Source organism: Armigeres subalbatus, chromosome 1 (genome assembly GCF_024139115.2).
Source record: "Armigeres subalbatus isolate Guangzhou_Male chromosome 1, GZ_Asu_2, whole genome shotgun sequence".
Classification (NCBI taxonomy): Eukaryota; Metazoa; Arthropoda; class Insecta; order Diptera; family Culicidae; genus Armigeres; species Armigeres subalbatus.
In genome coordinates, this window is record NC_085139.1 from 198,843,256 (window position 1) to 198,861,939 (window position 18,684).

The window sequence follows — 18,684 nt, forward strand, 5'->3', positions numbered from 1 at the left end:
ATACGTTGTTTCTAGTGCAACCACAGTGAAAAGTGATCATAATGTTTTCAGAGCACTTTGTGCGATAGAAAAGATACAAATAGCAGTTAAAAATCATTATTCTTCTGCTGATATCGCGTTATTCTAGATAATAGAAATAACTTCTTCTTATCATACGTGCAACCAGTGGACTCCTGTCGGCTATTCCCGGTACTATTACTTTATCATTTGTTTATCAACAATGGTGAAGAAGTGCGACGGCGATGTTTTTGTTGGCCATAAGAAGGGAACCCTCTCACAAAGAATAACTAGAGTTCCCTCTCTACACCACGGCAGGCTACTGACTGATACTTCTGCCAGTAGCTGCAGTTCTCTTTATTCAACAAAAGGTATCTACAATACATCCATAACAATATTCCTTAATCTACCCAAGAGCAACTATAACCAACTGGCGCCTACCTCCTATCTATCTTCGATCTACAGCGAAGCATCGCACACTGCCTGATATTCCAACACTCCTCCTTAGTGTGCACGCGTCGCTACTGTCATGGCTCCTCCTAACACCGAGCCTTTAGTCCAGAGCTCCTCCTCGCCGAACAATTCCTCCTGGCCCAATCCGTTGCCCGTACAAATGGCATCTGTCCGGCGTTTGCACAGCACCCTGTTGACCATCTCCTGAATGTTCCAACGCTCCTCTTGGACTGCTGCTGAGCAGCCAGCATCCTACCGAACGTTCCAACCTCCTGATGAATTCCGTACGGCGCTACCCACGACTTACACAGCCAATCCATGATCCCACTGCGCCACGCGACTTATGCGGCCGATCCATGATCCCACTGCGATAACGTCGACGGCAATAACATCCCACTAAGATGGAGAACGGGAATCGTTCCTGGGCCCATAACCTGTTGGAGAGTGCGCAACAGTGGACATCAAACGTACAGCGGACCGATAAAGTGAAGCGGGAACGTCGGAACGGAAGAAAGAAAACAACCACTCAGTTGGACTTTACACGAACATACATCCATAATGCCTACATACCATAAATCGCTCCGATTGTAACTTCGATGATGCGCTCGATCAAATGCAGTTTAATTTCACACAGGACTTCAACTCCCTAATTGAGGCAAATGCTTCTGATATGCATGGTCAGGACCGGATTTAGTCGGAAGGGGGCCCCGGGGCCGACGGTATGTGGGGCCCCAAAATGTACAAAAAAGATTGGTTTTGGTACATAGGATTTCTGGGGGCCCGGGGCCACGCCCCCCCCCCGGCCCCCCCATAAATCCGGTCCTGTGCATGGTAATATTACCAAGAACCATAACGATCAACGAGCCGAGAACAATAAACGTGATCGGACATCGACTTCCGGATTATCTTTACTTGAGGGAGATGAAAAGCGAATGAGAGTTGATGCCCCTTTGGCTAGTATTGCTGCCACAAGTAATTCTGATTTTTGTTTTGCAGATCAAAACAGCTCTCTTGTGGGACAATCGCATATTCCGTGCAGAATCACTGGAGACGACCATCTACCTCTTCTGGCTACCACTCCATCCATTACTACAGCTAATTCTGCTGCGGCTACTGCTGCCGATACTGCTGTAGATCTGGATAATGCCTCGAATGATATTATCACTGATATAGCTTCTACTACTGCCTGCTATGGCACGGCAAATGCTGGGTAAAGCGTACCATTGGTACTTCGCGTACCTGAAGGAATAAAATAGACCCCATCTCGCGGTCCTTAGCCTCTTACCCAGCAACTCCTATCCCTACCTCCCCGCGGTGCTGGCCGGGATACGAGCAACCTTAGGGAAGATCGGGTAACCAACCCCAGTGGGTACTATGGTCGTATGCTGACAGGGAAGGGGGGGTTTGCTCCTCTCCGGAGGTGCAAATCTTATTGAGCGTCTGTTCTCCATGTCAGGATCGGCTCACAACAGCGTCTTTTCTCCATGTTAGGCTGATCATCGTCCGAGTGCCAGCGAGGGACTCTAAGTGAAACTGTGCACCATGGTCCACCGGAAATTTAGGGGGTTTGGTGTCAGGCCCTGCAAGCCAGCCTTTAAAAAATCATAAGCAACGAACAATCAACAAGAGAGTACGGACCGGAACCATCGGCGAAGACCACTGCGACGAAAAGGGACTAGCGATTGGAAACTCGGTTCGTGGAACTGCAAATCTCTCAACTTCATCGGGAGCACACGCATACTCGCCGATGTGCTCAAGGACCGTGGATTCGGCATCGTAGCGCTGCAGGAGGTTTGTTGGAAGGGATCAATGGTGCGAACGTTTAGAGGTAATCATACCATCTACCAGAGCTGCGGCAACACACACGAGCTGGGAACAGCTTTCATAGTGATGGGCGATATGCAAAGGCGCGTGATCGGGTGGTGGCCGATCAATGAAAGAATGTGCAGGTTGAGGATCAAAGGCCGGTTCTTCAACTTCAGCATAATCAACGTCCATAGCCCACACTCCGGAAGCACTGATGATGATAAGGACGCATTCTACGCGCAGCTGGAACGTGAGTATGACAGCTGCCCAAGCCACGACGTCAAAATCATCATAGGAGATTTGAACGCTCACTTTGGCCAAGCAGAGGAGTTTAGACCGACTATTGGAAAGTTCAGCGCTCACCGGCTGACGAACGAAAACGGCCTACGACTAATTGATTTCACCAGAATATGGCCATTCGTAGCACCTACTTCCAACACAGCCTTCCGTATCGGTACACCTGGAGATCACCACTGCAGACAGAATCACAAATCGACCACGTTCTGATTGATGGACGGCACTTCGACATTATCGACGTCAGGACATATCGTGGCGCTAACATCGACTCTGACCACTATCTGGTGATGGTTAAACTGCGCCCAAAATATCCGTCATCAACAATGTTCGGTACCGACGACCGCCGCGGTACGACCTAGAGCGACTGAAGCAACCTGATGTCGCAACTGCATACGCGCAGCATCTCGAGGCAGCGTTGCCGGAAGAGGGTGAGCTCGATGGGGCCCCTCTTGAGGACTGCTGGAGTACAGTTAAAGCAGCCATTAACGACGCAGCGGAGAACAACGTCGGGTATATGGGTCGAAGTCGACGGAACGATTGGTTCGACGAAGAGTGCAGACAGATTCTGGAGGAGAAGGACGCAGCGCGGGCGGTCGCGCTGCAGCAAGGTACCCGGCAGAACGTGGAACGTTATAGACGGAAGCGGAGACAGCAGACCCGCCTTTTTCAGGAGAAGAATCGCCGTTTGGAAGAAGCGGAGTGCGAGGAGATGGAACAGCTGTGCCGTTCTCAAGAAACACGCAAGTTCTATCAGAAGCTCAACGCATCCCGCAAAGGCTTCGTGCCGCGAGCCGAAATGTGCCGGGATAAGGATGGGAGCATCTTGGCGGACGAACGTGTGGTGATCGAAAGGTGGAAGCAGCAGTACGAGGAACATCTGAATGGCGCTGAGAGTACAGGCAGTGAAAGTCAAGGCAGCGGAGGAGATGACTACGTCAGTTCAGCGGATGATGGAAGCCAACCAGCCCCCACCCTGAGGGAAGTTAAGGATGCCATTCAACAGCTAAAGACCAATAAAGCAGCTGGTAAGGATGGTATCGGAGCTGAGCTCATCAAGATGGGCCCGGAAAAGCTGGCCACTTGCCTGCACAAACTGATAGTCAGAATCTGGGAAACCGAACAGCTACCGGAGGAGTGGAAGGAAGGGGTTATATGCCCCATCTACAAGAAAGGCGACAAACTGGAGTGTGAGAACTTTCGAGCGATCACCATCCTTAATGCCGCCTACAAAGTGATATCCCAGATCATCTTCCGTCGTCTGTCACCATTAGTGAACGAGTTCGTGGAAGTTATCAAGCCGGCTTCGTTGACGGCCGCTCGTTAACGGACCAGATCTTTACTGTACGGCAAATCCTTCAAAATGCCGTGAATACCAGGTCCCAACGCACCATCTGTTCGTTGATTTCATGGCGGCATACGACAGTATAGACCGCGTAGAGCTATGGAAAATTATGGACGAGAACAGCTTCCCAGGGAAGCTTACCAGACTGATCAAAGCAACGGTGGATGGTGTGCAAAACTGTGTGAAGATTTCGGCGAACACTCCAGTTCGTTCGAATCGTGCCGGGACTAAGACAAGGTGATGGACTTTCGTGCCTGTTGTTCAACATTGCGCTAGAAGGTGTCATGCGGAGAGCCGGGTGGAACAGCCGGGGTACGATTTTCAACAGATCCAGTCAATTTATTTGCTTCGCGGATGACATGGACATTGTCGGCCGAACATTTGCAAAGGTGGCAGAACTGTACACCCGCCTGAAACGTGAAGCAACAAAAGTTGGACTGGTGGTGAATGCGTCAAAGACAAAGTACATGCTTGTGGGCGGAACCGAGCGCGACAGGGCCCGCCTGGGAAGCAGTGTTACGATAGACGGGGATACCTTCGAGGTGGTCGAGGAATTCGTCTACCTCGGATCCTTGCTAACGGCTGACAATAACGTTAGTCGTGAAATACGAAGGCGCATCATCTGTGGAAGTCGGGCCTACTACGGGCTCCAGAAGAAACTGCGGTCGAAAAAGATTCGCCACCGCACCAAATGTGTCATGTACAAGACGCTTATAAGACCGGTTGTCCTTTACGGACATGAAACATGGACAATGTTCGAGGAGGACTTGCAAGCACTCGGAGTATTCGAGAGACGGATGCTTAGGACCATCTTTGGCGGTGTGCAAGAAGACGGTGTGTGGCGGCGAAGAATGAACCATGAGCTCGCCCAACTCTACGGCGAACCCAGTATCCAGAAGGTAGCTAAAGCCGGAAGGGTACGATGAGCAGCACATGTTGCAAGAATGCCGCACAGCAACCCTGCAAAGATGGTGTTCGCTTCCGATCCCGCAGGTACGAGACGGCGTGAAGCGCAGCGAGCGAGATGGGCAGACTCGGTGCCAAACGACTTGGCGAGCGTGGGGCGTATCCTAGGATGGAGAGATGCGGCCTCGAACCGTGTATTGTGGCGTCAAATTGTTGATTAGTGTTATCTGTTTAGATGTTAACTAAATAAATGAATGAATGAGTACAAAATGTAAGACAAATGCACACAAAGGCAATGAATCTTTTAAACCCGTTACAAGGGGCCAAATCAGTAAAAAAAATCTAAAGTGTCATATTCAAAAAGTTATTTGAAAATAATTAAGTTTGACATTTTTGGTCATTATTATGCTCAAAGAAAGAAATCTAGAACCGTAATGCTTAGAAGCAGTGGACACAGTTTGGCCTCAAATCAATTGGTTTGAAATTGTTACGAAAAATCATTTCGGCTCCTTTATGCTCTTTGACGAATGAGCCTTATATGTTTTGGTGTAACCGGCGGATGTCTCCAGGGAGTCAGCATTTGTTTGTTTATAACTTTTTCCATATCAACCGGTTGACCAAACTTTGAAGAACCCTTTTTGCGTATTGATTGGTTTTGGGAAGTATGGTAGATGTACCAGTTTTGGATATAGTACCAGTTGTCGCACTACTGCGTTATTCACCAAATGGCACATCATATAACTAGAAAACATTTTCTGATCAGTGAACCATGTTTATACGACACGATAACACCTTTAATACCCTCTAATTCAAACAAACCCCAATTGTAAAAAAATGAGTTTGCTTAATTTTTGTCGTCCCATTATGGCTAATCCCATTAGAAAACAATGGGATTTGCCATGATAGGAACCAAAAGTAAGAATAGTGCCACAACTGGTACACGCGATCCTATTATGGATTAATCAATTTTGGTTACTATCACGAATTTTAATGCGGTTTTCACATTTGTTCTAAGGAACAGGGAAACCTTTCGCTTGACATATCAACACGGTGGCTTTTATTTATACTTTTTAAAACACTTGTTCTTAACTATGGCGACAATTGATACACCCACTCTGGTAGTATGGATTTTGTGTAGATTCGAGATAAAGAAATTAAGATAAATCAGGCATTATTAAAAAAAAGTTCGCAAAGTCACCTCTTTTGCCGGATTCCAGCAAACTGCAAAACTGTCATATACCCTCCAAAGATGCTAACCATAAAATCGACGTTGTTGAACTGCTCAGTAAAGATCTGTATTTTTTTTTCTAATTTCAGGTGGTTCACTAGACTCTCCTACATTCGCCATTGGATGCGGTTATGCGAATTTGTAACAGCCTGATGCGTGACTAGCTGCTGGCATCATGGTCCTAAGCACTGAGTGGTCCCAGGTGGAGATAATCGATCTCGTCAACGATGGCAACGGGCTCGGATTTATGCTCGTTGGAGGCCGCAGCACAGGTGTGGTCATTAAGGCATTGATTCCCGGATCGGTGGCCGAACGTGATGGCCGCTTGCAGAGCGGCGACCACGTGCTCCAAATTGGCGATGTTAACCTACGGGGTTTTAGCTCGGAGCAGGTGGCAACGGTGTTACGACAATCTGGCCATCAGGTACGGTTGATAGTGGCCCGGCCGGTGGAACCTACCTCTCCAGATTATCAAGCCTTAGCCAGCCATGCACCGATCATTCCTACCAAAATGCTTACCGATCCGGAGGAACTCGACCGGACCCTGCTGCAGACGGCCGGATACACATCCGGGTCATTCCTGCAATCACCCGTCGAGGAAGCCGATGAGCTCTGTCCGACTCACATTGAAGTGGTCGCTGTGAACAATACAATAAATATAGATAATAATAGTCTAGCTTTAATCTCCCCTTCGTCGATTTCGATTCCACAAGTGCTTAGTCAACCATTGCTGGAAGCAATTCTACCACCGCCACTGCCACCACCGGATCCGCATGATTACATGGATCTTCCGGAGACGCCCGAAACGGAAGCCTACGATGTGGAGTTACGAAAAAACGTTTATGGGCTGGGTATTACCGTGGCCGGTTATGTGTGCGAAGAAGAAGATTTGTCAGGAATTTTCGTGAAAAGTATCATCGAGGGTAGCGCCGCCGAAATGAGTGGGCAGATTCAGATCAACGACCGTATTGTTGCCGTAGATGGGAAGTCGCTTAGCGGGGTTACGAACCACCAAGCCGTGGAAATGTTGCGCAATACGGATATTGCAGTCAAGTTGTCTCTAGAGAGATTCCTGCGAGGACGAAAATATGAACACTTGCAGGTGGCTCTAATCGATACTAACGTGGTGAATGCTACGGCTGCCAGCAATTCTCAGCTATCGCAGTGTCATCAAAGGTGTTCCATGATACAGTCTCCGTCGGTAACAACGCTGTCGATCTGTGCGGCAAAGTCCGACGCAGATTCCATGGTCACGGAATGCGGAGAGTGTGGTATCGATGCCGAAATGGAGTCGGCCACTACATTCGATTCGAATGTATTTCTGCTGGAGAATGGGGACTGTAGTGAAAATGGTCTGTATGAAAATGGTGCAGTGGTTGCGACGATGGCATCGTCTGCAGGGGCAACACCCATGAGGGAAAATATGGAGTTGGTGTTTGATTCACAAGGGGAAGAAGTGCGAAGTGCATCGCAGTTGGTAACTCCGATAGTGGAAATAGATCCGGTGATTGAATTGTGGAAGCGACAGATGGGGAACAGTCAAGTTATATTTGCGGATATTCAGAAGTTATCTGGTTTGGGAATAAGTCTGGAAGGTACAGTGGAGGTAGAAGGTGGAGTGGAGGTTCGCCCTCATCATTATATTCGATCGATTCTGGAAGATGGCCCGGTCGGTCGGAATGGGACGTTGAAACCTGGCGATGAGTTGCTGCAAGTAAACGAACATCGCTTGCAGGGGTTAAAACATATCGAAGTGGTTAAGATTCTCAAAGAACTGCCCTCAAAAGTGCGAGTGATCTGTGCGCGTGGATCATCTGCTCCTACTGTGATCAATACATCCCAAAATGCGGAGGCTTTCGAAGCGCGTAGTATTCTCGCGGGTGGCTTACAAAGTCTTCAAAGTTTGCAAGGAATTCTCACGAAAGCCCAATCGGAGAGTTCGCTGTACACATCGAGTACGGCGACGTTGACGGATCAACAGAGGTCCAAATCCGTTGAACAAGTTTCTGGCTTAGCCCTGTGGACCAACGAGGTTATCTACTGTAACATCGAAAAAACGGAACGTGGTTTCGGTTTCTCTATCCTGGACTACCAAGACCCACTGGACACCGAAGGTACAGTCATCGTGGTGCGCGGTCTAATTCCTGGCGGTTCAGCTGAGGCCACCAGTTTTATCTTCCCCGGCGATCGGCTTGTTTCGGTTAACGAGCACAGTCTTCAAGGGGCCACACTGGACCAGGCGGTGAGTATACTGAAAGGAATACCTTTGGGAACGGCCCGCATAGGCCTTTGTCGGCCGCTGTCTACGTCGGATAATAATCTATCGTCTACGCCGGAAACACCCACCACCTAACTACAAATAATTGATCTGTTTTTCGAGCTTGATATCTAACCAATGGGAGCAAGACTCGGTACATTGACTAAAAGCAGATCAGTTATGTTCGTTATGCAGTTACTTTCCTAACAATCAGTTGACAAATAATGATATTATTATATTGGATAGTTGAGTACATATAGCTGTAGCAGTATATAACGATAAGTAAAATTCGGTTATTAATTAGTCATTGCCATTAGTTTACGAAAATTGTCTCAGTGAATAATGTTACGCTAATTGTAACTGCACCAAACAAGCTGCAGATGTCGTTTCTCTCAAAAGGGGAACCGAATATTCCGAAAGGCTGGAGTATGGGGTATGTGGAGAAGGATTGCAGAAAACGTAGATAATTAAATTTTTGCGCATTGAATAAACAGCAAACAAGATCAAATTAAATGGGTTTTGGTGGCACACAACGCAGTCATACTTTTAATCAAGATTGTTCGAAATGGTATTGAAAACTTTGCTGGTTAATAATATAGTTGTCTGTAGATATTTATTTCCTGCAATGCAAATATTATTCCTAATAAACAAATTTGAAATCAATCAAAAAAAAAGATAAACAAAGGCGAAAAAAATAATTATGCGCTTCCCTGAATACTCTTCTCTTCTATTTACCAAATGAAACAATGTATCCAATTACACCGATATTTTATGAACATTAAATTCCATCGAAGACAAAAGGCGATACCTTATGATTTTGAATAAATTTAGAAGCCATGTTTGTCAATTGGAGTCATATCGGGCAGGTTTACTTTATTACAAAGTTTAAAGCAGAGCCTCATGATACCAGTCAAATACCGACTGCAAATGAGCTTCTCATACCAAGGATATCTTTAATATATTATTTCAATTAATTACGGCCATCCAGTAGAACAGAGCTGCAGCATGTGTCTTTCGTTGGCTCCTAGCCCTCGCCAGACCAGATGCAATCAACTGGTGCAATACGTACATGCCCACCCATGCAAGCTGCTGGTGCTCTAGAATTGTAATAACAAGCATACACGGGGAGTTCATACACACAACGCAAACGGGCTCTGGTTATGACCAGCTGTCACATGCCAAAGGGCAGCTGGAACACCAACTTGGCGCTCCCTTGTGCAACGGACAGGACTCATGCCGACCCATTTCATCGTAAGCCACCGTAACAACTGACTGTAGCGAGATCATCTCCGGATGATGACGGTGATGTGTTAAAAATGAAAACCATCTACTCAACTGCTGGTGTAATCGCATTGTGGGGATCGTGGTCCAAAACGAATCTTCTATGAATTTCCTGATATTTTCAACACATCACAAAGTTTATAAGTAAAGACATAGATTTTATTCTTCGTCGTCTTGAACAGCTCAACGTTCCTCTAGCCTAGCCTCTACCACTCTTATGGGAAAAAAATATTGCTATCTGTCAGACTGTGCGTGAAACATGGCTGCCAATCACCCCTTCTTGTTCCTCCACAGTAAAATCCCATAAGGAACTGTCAGACTATGCGTGAAGAACTTACCTTCGTAGTCGCGAATTGGCTTTCGAATTTTGAATTGTACCTCAAGGAGGAGTTTTCTTCTCTAACGTACCGTACTGGATGGATATGTTACCTTCTGTAACTTTTAACACGTGTTTTTGCTTATCATTCTTCTACAATACACCAATTCTTTTTTATCAATTCTGTGTAAAAAAAACTCAAAGGTGCAGCCCAATCGCGTTGTATGCAAAGGTGACGTAGGACTACGTAGCTATTTGAAATTGATGGTATTTTCCATAATAATTTGTATCGTTTTATTAACATTGAGCAAACTGCTCGGAGGCCAACTGAATCAAGAAGTTGAATAGTTGTTCTCAGTTGGATGGACTTTGAGTCTCTAACCGTGAAATTAACAAGACTCATCGGCCGCTGAAGTCACTCGACTGGCTTTCAGTCGGGGATATCACAATCCTTACTTAGCCAAGTACACTTACATCGCGGGCGAAAACCAAACGTTGCAAATAAATATATTTGCATTTGGTTTCACGCTACTTCTGATTCTGCTTATTTCTCCTTTATTTCGGCCATTTTTGAGGATGGTGTCCTCCAAAAAGGTCTTTATACATAAGAAGATTGATCCAACTATCCGAAATAAACTTTCTTCAATGTGCAAAACTCAATCGTAAATAGTGAATTTGATAGCGCGTCGGAGGGAGATGATGCAGTAAATTTGAATGGATGGAATCACTAACAGCAACCAAGCTACCACGCCAAACCCGATGCCACCGAAACGGTACATTTTCGCAATTAACTCTCTCTTTCCATAAAATGTTGGTTCTGAGAAGAACCATTTTTCATTTCCCAATGCGGCTTTCCAATAACTAACTGCATCCAAACGCTTGTCGGCACCTTGCGTAGAAACTGTCCGATCGCCACTTGATGATTTTTCGCTAAGCCTCCAAAATTTGGAATAAATTTTCCGTAGGGGAAACCGCCAAATGTTGAACGGCTAATTTTGTCGCCTATTGTTGAACTCCCATAAGAAATGCACGTGCGTTCAACAATAGGCGAAGAGATTAGCCGTTCAACATTTGGCGAATTACCCTATTGCCACTGCCATCTACGCGTTCGTGCTACTGTGTCCGCTCTGCTGCATCGAATGTCGAACCGCTCTTTGTGAAATCTCGATCAAAATGGCTCTTTGCGGAATCCCGATCAAAATGGGTCGCGCGCCGGAAAGCAGCTTTCTTGTATTCAATAAATTAGCCCGAAAAATTTGAATGAATGCAATCACTAACAGAAAATAAGCTTCCACGCCAAACGCCGATGCCACCGAAACAGTCCATTTTCGCAATTAAACCTTTCTGTTTAGAAAATGCTAGTCCTTGTCGCACATGGAACCATCCATCGGCCGTTTAGAAGCCATCTTCAAAAATTTAACGCCGAAAGGAGCACTCCGTTTTCGCGTCCGCTCACGCAGAAAGTATCCAACAGAATGACAATCGTCCTGAGAGTCGGGTACAAGGCCGCTCGCTCCTTTTTTTCTGGATTTGCATCTTTCTCCCTCTCAGCTAAATCATGTAAATCATAGGAGCGCTGTCTTGCTTTCTCCCAGAGCAGAGAATGTGGAGGTACTTTTTTTTTACATTGAACCCCGTCTCTCTTTTTCCCATGTTACTGTTGCAAATCCCTGTCGTCAAAAGTCGTCTCCCTTCGGTAATCGGTTTCCGGTTTAAATCAGTTAATTTCGAGCACCAAGTTTTCGCTCGAGTTTTTGAGTATGCTTTTTTCGGATAGAAGCTTTTTGCAAAAGCTCATACCAGTTATGTCAACGTAGCCTAACTATTAATAACGTCCGCAATACCTACTACAATATTTCCCTTGTGTACTCTATGTCTGTTATTATTTTCAAAATTTAAACTAACCCGATTTCAGTTTGCGATGTATTTGTGGAGTTTTGCCCTTTAAGTTGCGATGTAAAGCATTTTTTTTTTCTGACCATTTTCGTAATTTATTCCACAGCGTAACTAATTTCATAGTTTTGTACAAGCCAGAATTAATTCAGCGAGGTTTCTTTAAAAACTTTTAATCGTGTCAACTGGTATTCTGTGAGCCCAAATGAGGTTAAAGAAGTGAGCATTAAAAACTTACCTGCACATCTATAATCTCTATCGTATCTATAAGCGCCATCTGTCAGTCAAAACATACCCTGTTTTTGTGTCTCGGTTTTGATCGTACCTTACGTTGATGTTACCTTTGCTGCATCTCAATGAACCTATAGATTACTAAGGTGAGGAATTCCATATTTTGTGTTCGGATAGTCGTGCAAAGCAGAAACGCTTTCATCACTGTGCCACGGCAAGGTAGGTTCGTAGGATACAGTAATGACGTATATTTTATCGCCCCATGTTGAAGTGCAAAAGCCTCGGCTTAACTCGTTCGACAATAGTAGTTACGTCACATGTTTACATTCAAACTGGATGTTTACATTCGTGCTGAGTCAGCCTTGTTGTTGTATGCTGTGACGCTATGCTTGCAGATGGACATTTTCCTTACCTAAATATGTTATCATTGAAAAGTTTGGTTGAGTTTACTGTTGCTGCACAGTTGGCTTAGAGCAATGAGCTAGAGATCAATTTCATACGTTTTTCTTTTTGAACGGAAATGTGAGTAAAAAAACAGTTTCCCTGTAAAACAGAAATCAGTTATTACAGGAGGAAAGACCGCATCCATCTCAAAGTGCCTAGACGAATACTTGGAACAGCTTGGAACCACCCACTCTAGCCCAAAGGAGGCACGTCGAGTCGAGACGATTTTTATTATGAAGCTATGAAGAGAAAGCTAAATTTATGCTTAATCCAACCACCGGGCCCAGTGCAGTTATCAACACGGTCACAGCGTCACAGGACCAGCGAGGCGTCGTATAGAAGTTTAAGCCCTCCGTGATCTTCCCCTGCCATAAACTCAACAAGACTGTGGTGTGGTGAATAGAGCTTGATTCGAGAAATTAATGTATGTCAAATATAAATTCAGTATGAAACTGAATTCGTTTCTGTTTGGTTTGATTTAACCGTGTACGCATGTTGATGATTCATTTCAATGATCGTAAAAAAAGCTCCGAAGTACGAATGAGAGCATGACAGCTGGAAAACAGATTCAGTTTAGAAACGACTTTTGCGACGAATGGTTTGATTATGCCATTTGTTAAAATTCTAAGTTTTGGTTACTACATGGCGCAGCCGGTAGGGCACTGTACATGCAGGTTTAAAATATTGGAAGTTCAAAAAATAAAACCCGAGGTTCGTATTCCGCATTCAGAGGCGGTGCACACATTACGTAAAAGATTTTTCTTCTGAGTTTTTTCCTGTAAGAATTTATTAAAACAAATTAATAAGTTTGTGAAAAAAAGGGTTTTTATGAAAATGTGCAATTACTGTTATGTTTTATTTAAACATATCTTTTGTAAAAAAAAATACTTATACGGTTGAATCGGTTTTGGATTGTTGGAATTCTTTGGATTATATTGTGCTTAACTAACTCAACTGCGAAGGTATACGTCAAGATGTTTGCCTGGATGAAGATAGGGAAAATTTTCCCGTTTTTTGCCAAATGACAGCAGTATTCGATCAATGCATGTGAAACAAGTGGAGTCACTGAGTACATGAAGCGAGTGTTTATCATGACAAGTGCATACAATGAGTAAGATATTGTTTAGGTTGGATATTTGAATCGGAATTTAATCTGTTGAATTTTCGTTATAATCGAGACGTCTTTCAACTGACTTTGAAAATAATTAAATAAAAATAATAATAATTGTTCGATGAGAAAATGGTACAATTATAAATAAATGAATTCTAAAAGATCTGAAATCTAGTTAATGGAGAGTAGGGTAGAGGGTGAATGTGGTGAATAGAGCTTGATTCGAGAAATTAATGTATGTCAAATATAAATTCAGTATGAAACTGAATTCGTTTCTGTTTGGTTTGATTTAACCGTGTACGCATGTTGATGATTCATTTCAATGATCGTAAAAAAAGCTCCGAAGTACGAATGAGAGCATGACAGCTGGAAAACAGATTCAGTTTAGAAACGACTTTTGCGACGAATGGTTTGATTATGCCATTTGTTAAAATTCTAAGTTTTGGTTACTACATGTGGGATAATAATATTCACATAGCAGCCATATATCCAACACTATACTTCGCAAACTTGCTCCGAGCAAATTAATATTCGAACCTGCAAAGATCAGATAATCAACCGTGAAATCAGAAAGCGTATCGTTCCATTTTTTTATATGCATATATTTTATTAATCTCTGTTCTTTTATTACAGGATTGCGTTGCAACTGATAACTTATTTAGTGGTAAATTAGGTAGACAAAATTATCGTCATATTTCGATGGCTTCTTTAGTTCTTGTCTCGCACGTAAGTTGCGTTCAATTCTGTTCGAACCAACATCTTCTGGTAGTTCCGCCATACCATGTTCCGACGAAAGTGTAGAATCCTGCTGAATTGTTTCCATAGTGGTTGTGTTTCGTTCGATAGGTGGAGCCAGCTTGACGTCGTGCACATTCCGAGCGTATTGGACTCCGTTTCCGCTCATTACTACCACTTTTGCTCCTTGTCTAGCAATAACCGTGTAACGTTCAGCTGAAAAGAACGATCGGTTTTCGTTTTCCGTTGTTGATGAAGTAGAACTACGTCTCCGATATTTATATCTGCCTCCTTTGCTCCTCTGGCCATATCAGCGTGTTTCTTGCTAACTAGCTTTGCTTCCGAATCCTTCTCTCTCAGGTCTGTGCGATCTAATGTCTGTCCATCACCCTCCTTCCACAAACTGGGAAAAGTACCCCGGAACCGCCATCCTACCATTAGTTCGAATGGTGTGACATTTAACCTGGCATGGGGAACCAAAGTATTGTGCTTATGCACATAACGGTCTAGAGCCATTCTCCAATGAACGCCATCTATCCGAGCCGCTGCAAGAGCTTTTATTATTCCTTGGTTTTGCCGCTCTATCATTCCATTAGATTGCGGGCTCAATGGAATAGCCTTGCGTATCTTAACGCCTTTTTCTTCCCAAAAATCACAGAAATTTGCGCTCTTGAATGGAGGACCATTGTCGCTTTGCATAATTTCTGGACAGCCCCAAAGTTTAAAAATATCACAGAAAGCAGCGTTTGTACTTTCAGCGGTCAAATTGTTCATTTCGATAACATAGAGGTATCGAGAATATGTATCTGTTAAAACTAAGAATTTTTCTGAACCAAAACCGGTTGCCGTTAGGAAATCTATTTGAAGGACCTCCCACGGACCATCCGGCAGCTCACGAGAAGAAAGCGGAATTGGAGGGTTCCTTCTAGATAGCACAGCACAGGTTTCACACCCCTTAACAAAGTTCTCCGTATCCTTGGCCATTCCTGGCCACCAGAAAAATTGCCGCATGATCCTTTTCATGGCAATCTCTCCAACGTGGCCCCATGGGCTGAAAATAAAGCTTTTTCGGAGTGCATTCGGGAGTACGATGGTATCGTTTTTGAAAACCAGGAAACCGAGATTGTGCAGATCTTTCTTCTGGCACTCGTAGCGCCGCAACTCTCTCGGCCACTTATCAAACCGCAAAGCTAAGCAAATTTTTTGCATTTCAGTATCCGTCTCCGACTTTTTCTCGATTTCGTCCAACGTAATGTCCATTCCCCCGTCTAGCACGTACAATAGATGATTCTCATTCTCATCTTCGAACGGTTCTGCTGCCTGAGAGCATCGAATTAGACGGGATAAGGCATCCGCCACGTTGTCTTCACTTGTAACCCTTTTTATGGTAAAATCATATGGTTGCAGTCTTAATGACCAAGCTTCTGCTCTCGAGACAGCTCTTTTACCTATTCTATGCTGGCAGTTGTATATAAATTCGTTGGCAGTAGCATCCGTTCGAACAATAAACTGACGACCCGTTAGGTAGAACGAGAATCGCTCCACCCCCCAAACTACCGCCAGAGCCTCCCTCTGCGTTTGAGGGTATCTTTGCTCCGTTGATGTTAGGCTTTTGGAAGCACACGCGATGATTCTTGGGATGTTTGCACTGTTAAACTGAACGAGAACAGCTCCCAAACCTATCGATGACGCATCTACGAATAATTCAGTACGATCTGTGGTGGAGAAAAACCCTAATGTCTTGATGTGATTCAACGTTTCCTTCTGTAGAGTTATAAACTCGATCTCCTCTTTGTCTGTCCAATAAAAACTTTCAGCATTGGCCAACGTCCGTAAATGTTCGGTTTTCGTCGCGCGATGAACCAAAAAACGATCGACAAAGGTGATTAGCCCAAGGAAGCTTTTCACCTCTGCACAATTTTCAGGTTTACGAAAATTCCTGATGGCACTTAGTTTATCCTCTTCGATTTGCCAGCCGTCCGATGTTAAAATAAATTCTAGAAACGGAAGCTCTTAACTCCGGATTACACACTTTGATTTATTAATTTCCACCCCATGCTCTTCCAGTCGCTCCAGTACTGCCGCCAAGTTATTGTCGTGTTCCTCAATGGTCTCTCCAAATATCAATATATCGTCAAGATAATTCCTGACACCCTTGCAGCCCCCCAAAATCTTTCGCTGCATCACCTCCTGAAAGATGTCCGGGGCATTGCACAGTCCGAACGGCATTCTGACACAACGGAACATCCCGAACTCCGTCATAAAATTGGTCAAATGGCGGCTGTCGTCGTGGAGCTCTACATGAAAGAAAGCATTGCTTAAATCAATGGTAGAGAACCACTTTGCCCCTCTCAAGTCAGCTAGAATCTTTTCTAGTGTTGGCATTGCAAAGGGTGTACGGAGAATGTACTGATTTGGGCCTCGGAGATCGATAACTAGACGAAAATCCTCTTTTCCCTTAGGTATAATCAGCATGGAGGAACAAAAGGAAGGGTCCATCTCATCCGTGACTCGTTCAATTATGTTAGCCGTCATCAACTGTTGTAGTCTTTCTTCGACCCGCGACTTCATAGCTATCGGAATGTTGAAGAAAATATTCCGACATGGAGGCTTAGTCTTATCGTAACGAATTACAACAGGCGGAATTTTGAATTTGGGGAATGCTTTGTCGGAACTTATATAAGCGATATCAATACCATGAAACTGAAAAGCTTTCGAAGCATCTAGGCACAATGGAACCTGGAGGCCTAGCAAAAGCACGCTATACCTAGTAGCCGTTGGTCTACCGAGTAATGATTGCGATTCCTTTACGACGTAAAATTTTTCTAATAATACTGGCCGATCTCCTGATACGAACATGAAAGCTTCAAAAGTTCCTATAACAGGTATCTCACCAGATGTCGCATAGGCCTTAAGAGATCGATCCGCTTTGAATTGTAAATTATGAACACCTTTTCGGCAAGACTCGTCATCGATCAACTGGTTGAACGAATGCTCAGTTAGCGTGTTCACTTGCGCTCCCGAATCTATAAGGAAATCACAAGGAAATCCTGAAATAACCACCCTTATCACACCATCGTCACGGATGCCTGGCACCTTAGTAATTGCAGAAACGACGTTGTCCTGTGCTTGGGTTGTCGGAACCTGTCAAGACAAACAATCCTAACTTAGTGCTATCATCCAACTTTTGAAATAAGGTGAGCCACTACTCCCGGATTTAAACTAATGACTGTTTATGATTCTCAAAATGACGAATAAAAGAGAAATAGTTTAGTTTCATATTATTGTGGGTAGAATTAATTTCGAATCTTTTAATGGATATGATCAACATGGGAGTGTATTTTATTAGAACAGATACCCTATTTGCTCATTAGAGTTTATTTATTTTTATTATGAACCCAATTAAATTGAACAGTTAAGGAACAACATACTATTAGGCGATGATTAACGTTACTTTGCGTTACTTCCAAGTGGCATTTGTGAAGATTACGGAATAAGACTTACATTTTCCTGCTCAATCGGTTCCTCAGGTTTAGTTTCCTCCTTCGCAGTTACTGCTGAAATCTCCGATAGCTTCGTGTCTGTAACCCGCTCGCTATGTTGTTGTATGGGCCTGTCTCGCACGAAAGTCCGGCAAGCGCGTTGCAGGTGCCCTTTCACACCACAATTCCGGCAAATTTTATCCGCGGCGAAGCAATTATTTGCTTTATGAAACAAACTATTACATCTGAAGCAACGCTCCGGGATAGAGCTGGTAGATCCTCTCCAATTGGTCAAGTTTCGAGCTTGCATTGCCCCGTCTCGGTGGATTTGTTGTGCTGCATATCTTCCACGGGCTACTCCAGCTGGTCTTCCTCTGTACTGCTGACGATACTCTCCACCCGTCACTCGTGCAATAGTCGCCACCGGTGTTTGGCTGCCATGTTTCATATTGAAGTACTCTTCGTTTAAACGAATAGCTTCAATTTCACGAACTTCATCCACTAAGTCGGTGAACGTACCTTTCCGGCTTAACAGTTTAAGGGCCGCAGTCCGAACTTCTCTGTTGCGCGCTTGTTCCGCCACTGTTCCCACAATCTCTTCAAATTCCTTGTCCATACCAAACTCGCACAATCTGGCGGTTGCGCCCACTCGCATAAGAAATGATATGTCGTTCTCACCTGGTTGCTGTTGCATTAACGCCAACTTCCTCCTTTGGAGCATGACATCAGATCCCGATGAAAAGTATGCCTTCAACCGAAACAAAGCATTCGAAAAAGGGAATTCGTCTGGATCAGGAGCATCGCTAGTTGACTTCGTGTTTTCAAGATTTCTAGCAACTGTTGTCCGGCCTTCACCTTAAGCAATATATATTGAGTGCCCTCATCTGTTATACCGGCGAGCTTCA

At 44.4% G+C, this 18,684-nt stretch overlaps 2 protein-coding genes across 7 annotated transcripts in view; one reads left to right on the forward strand and one right to left on the reverse strand.

Moving 5' to 3' along the window:
* LOC134209699 (patj homolog) overlaps positions 1–8,973 on the forward strand; it is a 33,110-nt gene extending 24,137 nt beyond the window's left edge. For all 6 annotated transcript variants that reach the window (XM_062685720.1, XM_062685713.1, XM_062685710.1 and 3 more), the window contains one exon: positions 6,119–8,973. In XM_062685720.1, coding sequence (XP_062541704.1) covers positions 6,205–8,382 — 2,178 coding nt within the window. In that variant the 5' untranslated portion in view covers positions 6,119–6,204 and the 3' untranslated portion in view covers positions 8,383–8,973. The remainder of the gene's footprint in view (positions 1–6,118) is intronic.
* A 5,536-nt stretch (positions 8,974–14,509) lies between these two features.
* LOC134218491 (uncharacterized protein K02A2.6-like) lies at positions 14,510–18,473 on the reverse strand. Its single transcript, XM_062697569.1, has 5 exons — positions 17,802–18,473; positions 17,192–17,441; positions 16,330–16,594; positions 15,250–15,675; positions 14,510–14,513 (listed from the first exon to the last, which is right to left on the reverse strand). The coding sequence occupies exons 1-5, from the start codon at positions 18,471–18,473 to the stop codon at positions 14,510–14,512; spliced, it is 1,617 nt and encodes a 538-aa protein (XP_062553553.1).
* Between the last annotated feature and the right edge of the window lie 211 nt (positions 18,474–18,684).

What these genes read in the sequence shown, in the direction of transcription:
- LOC134218491 (XM_062697569.1), bottom strand. Translation starts at nt 18,473, where the DNA reads ATGCAACAGCAACCAGGTGAGAACGACATATCATTTCTTATGCGAGTG. An exon ending in TAAGGCCTATGCGACATCTG is followed by an intron (nt 16,595 to 17,191) that starts GTGAGATACCTG and finishes TCTTTCATGTAG; the next exon opens with AGCTCCACGACGACAGCCGC. An exon ending in GTGGAAATTAATAAATCAAA is followed by an intron (nt 15,676 to 16,329) that starts GTGTGTAATCCG and finishes TACCATAAAAAG; the next exon opens with GGTTACAAGTGAAGACAACG.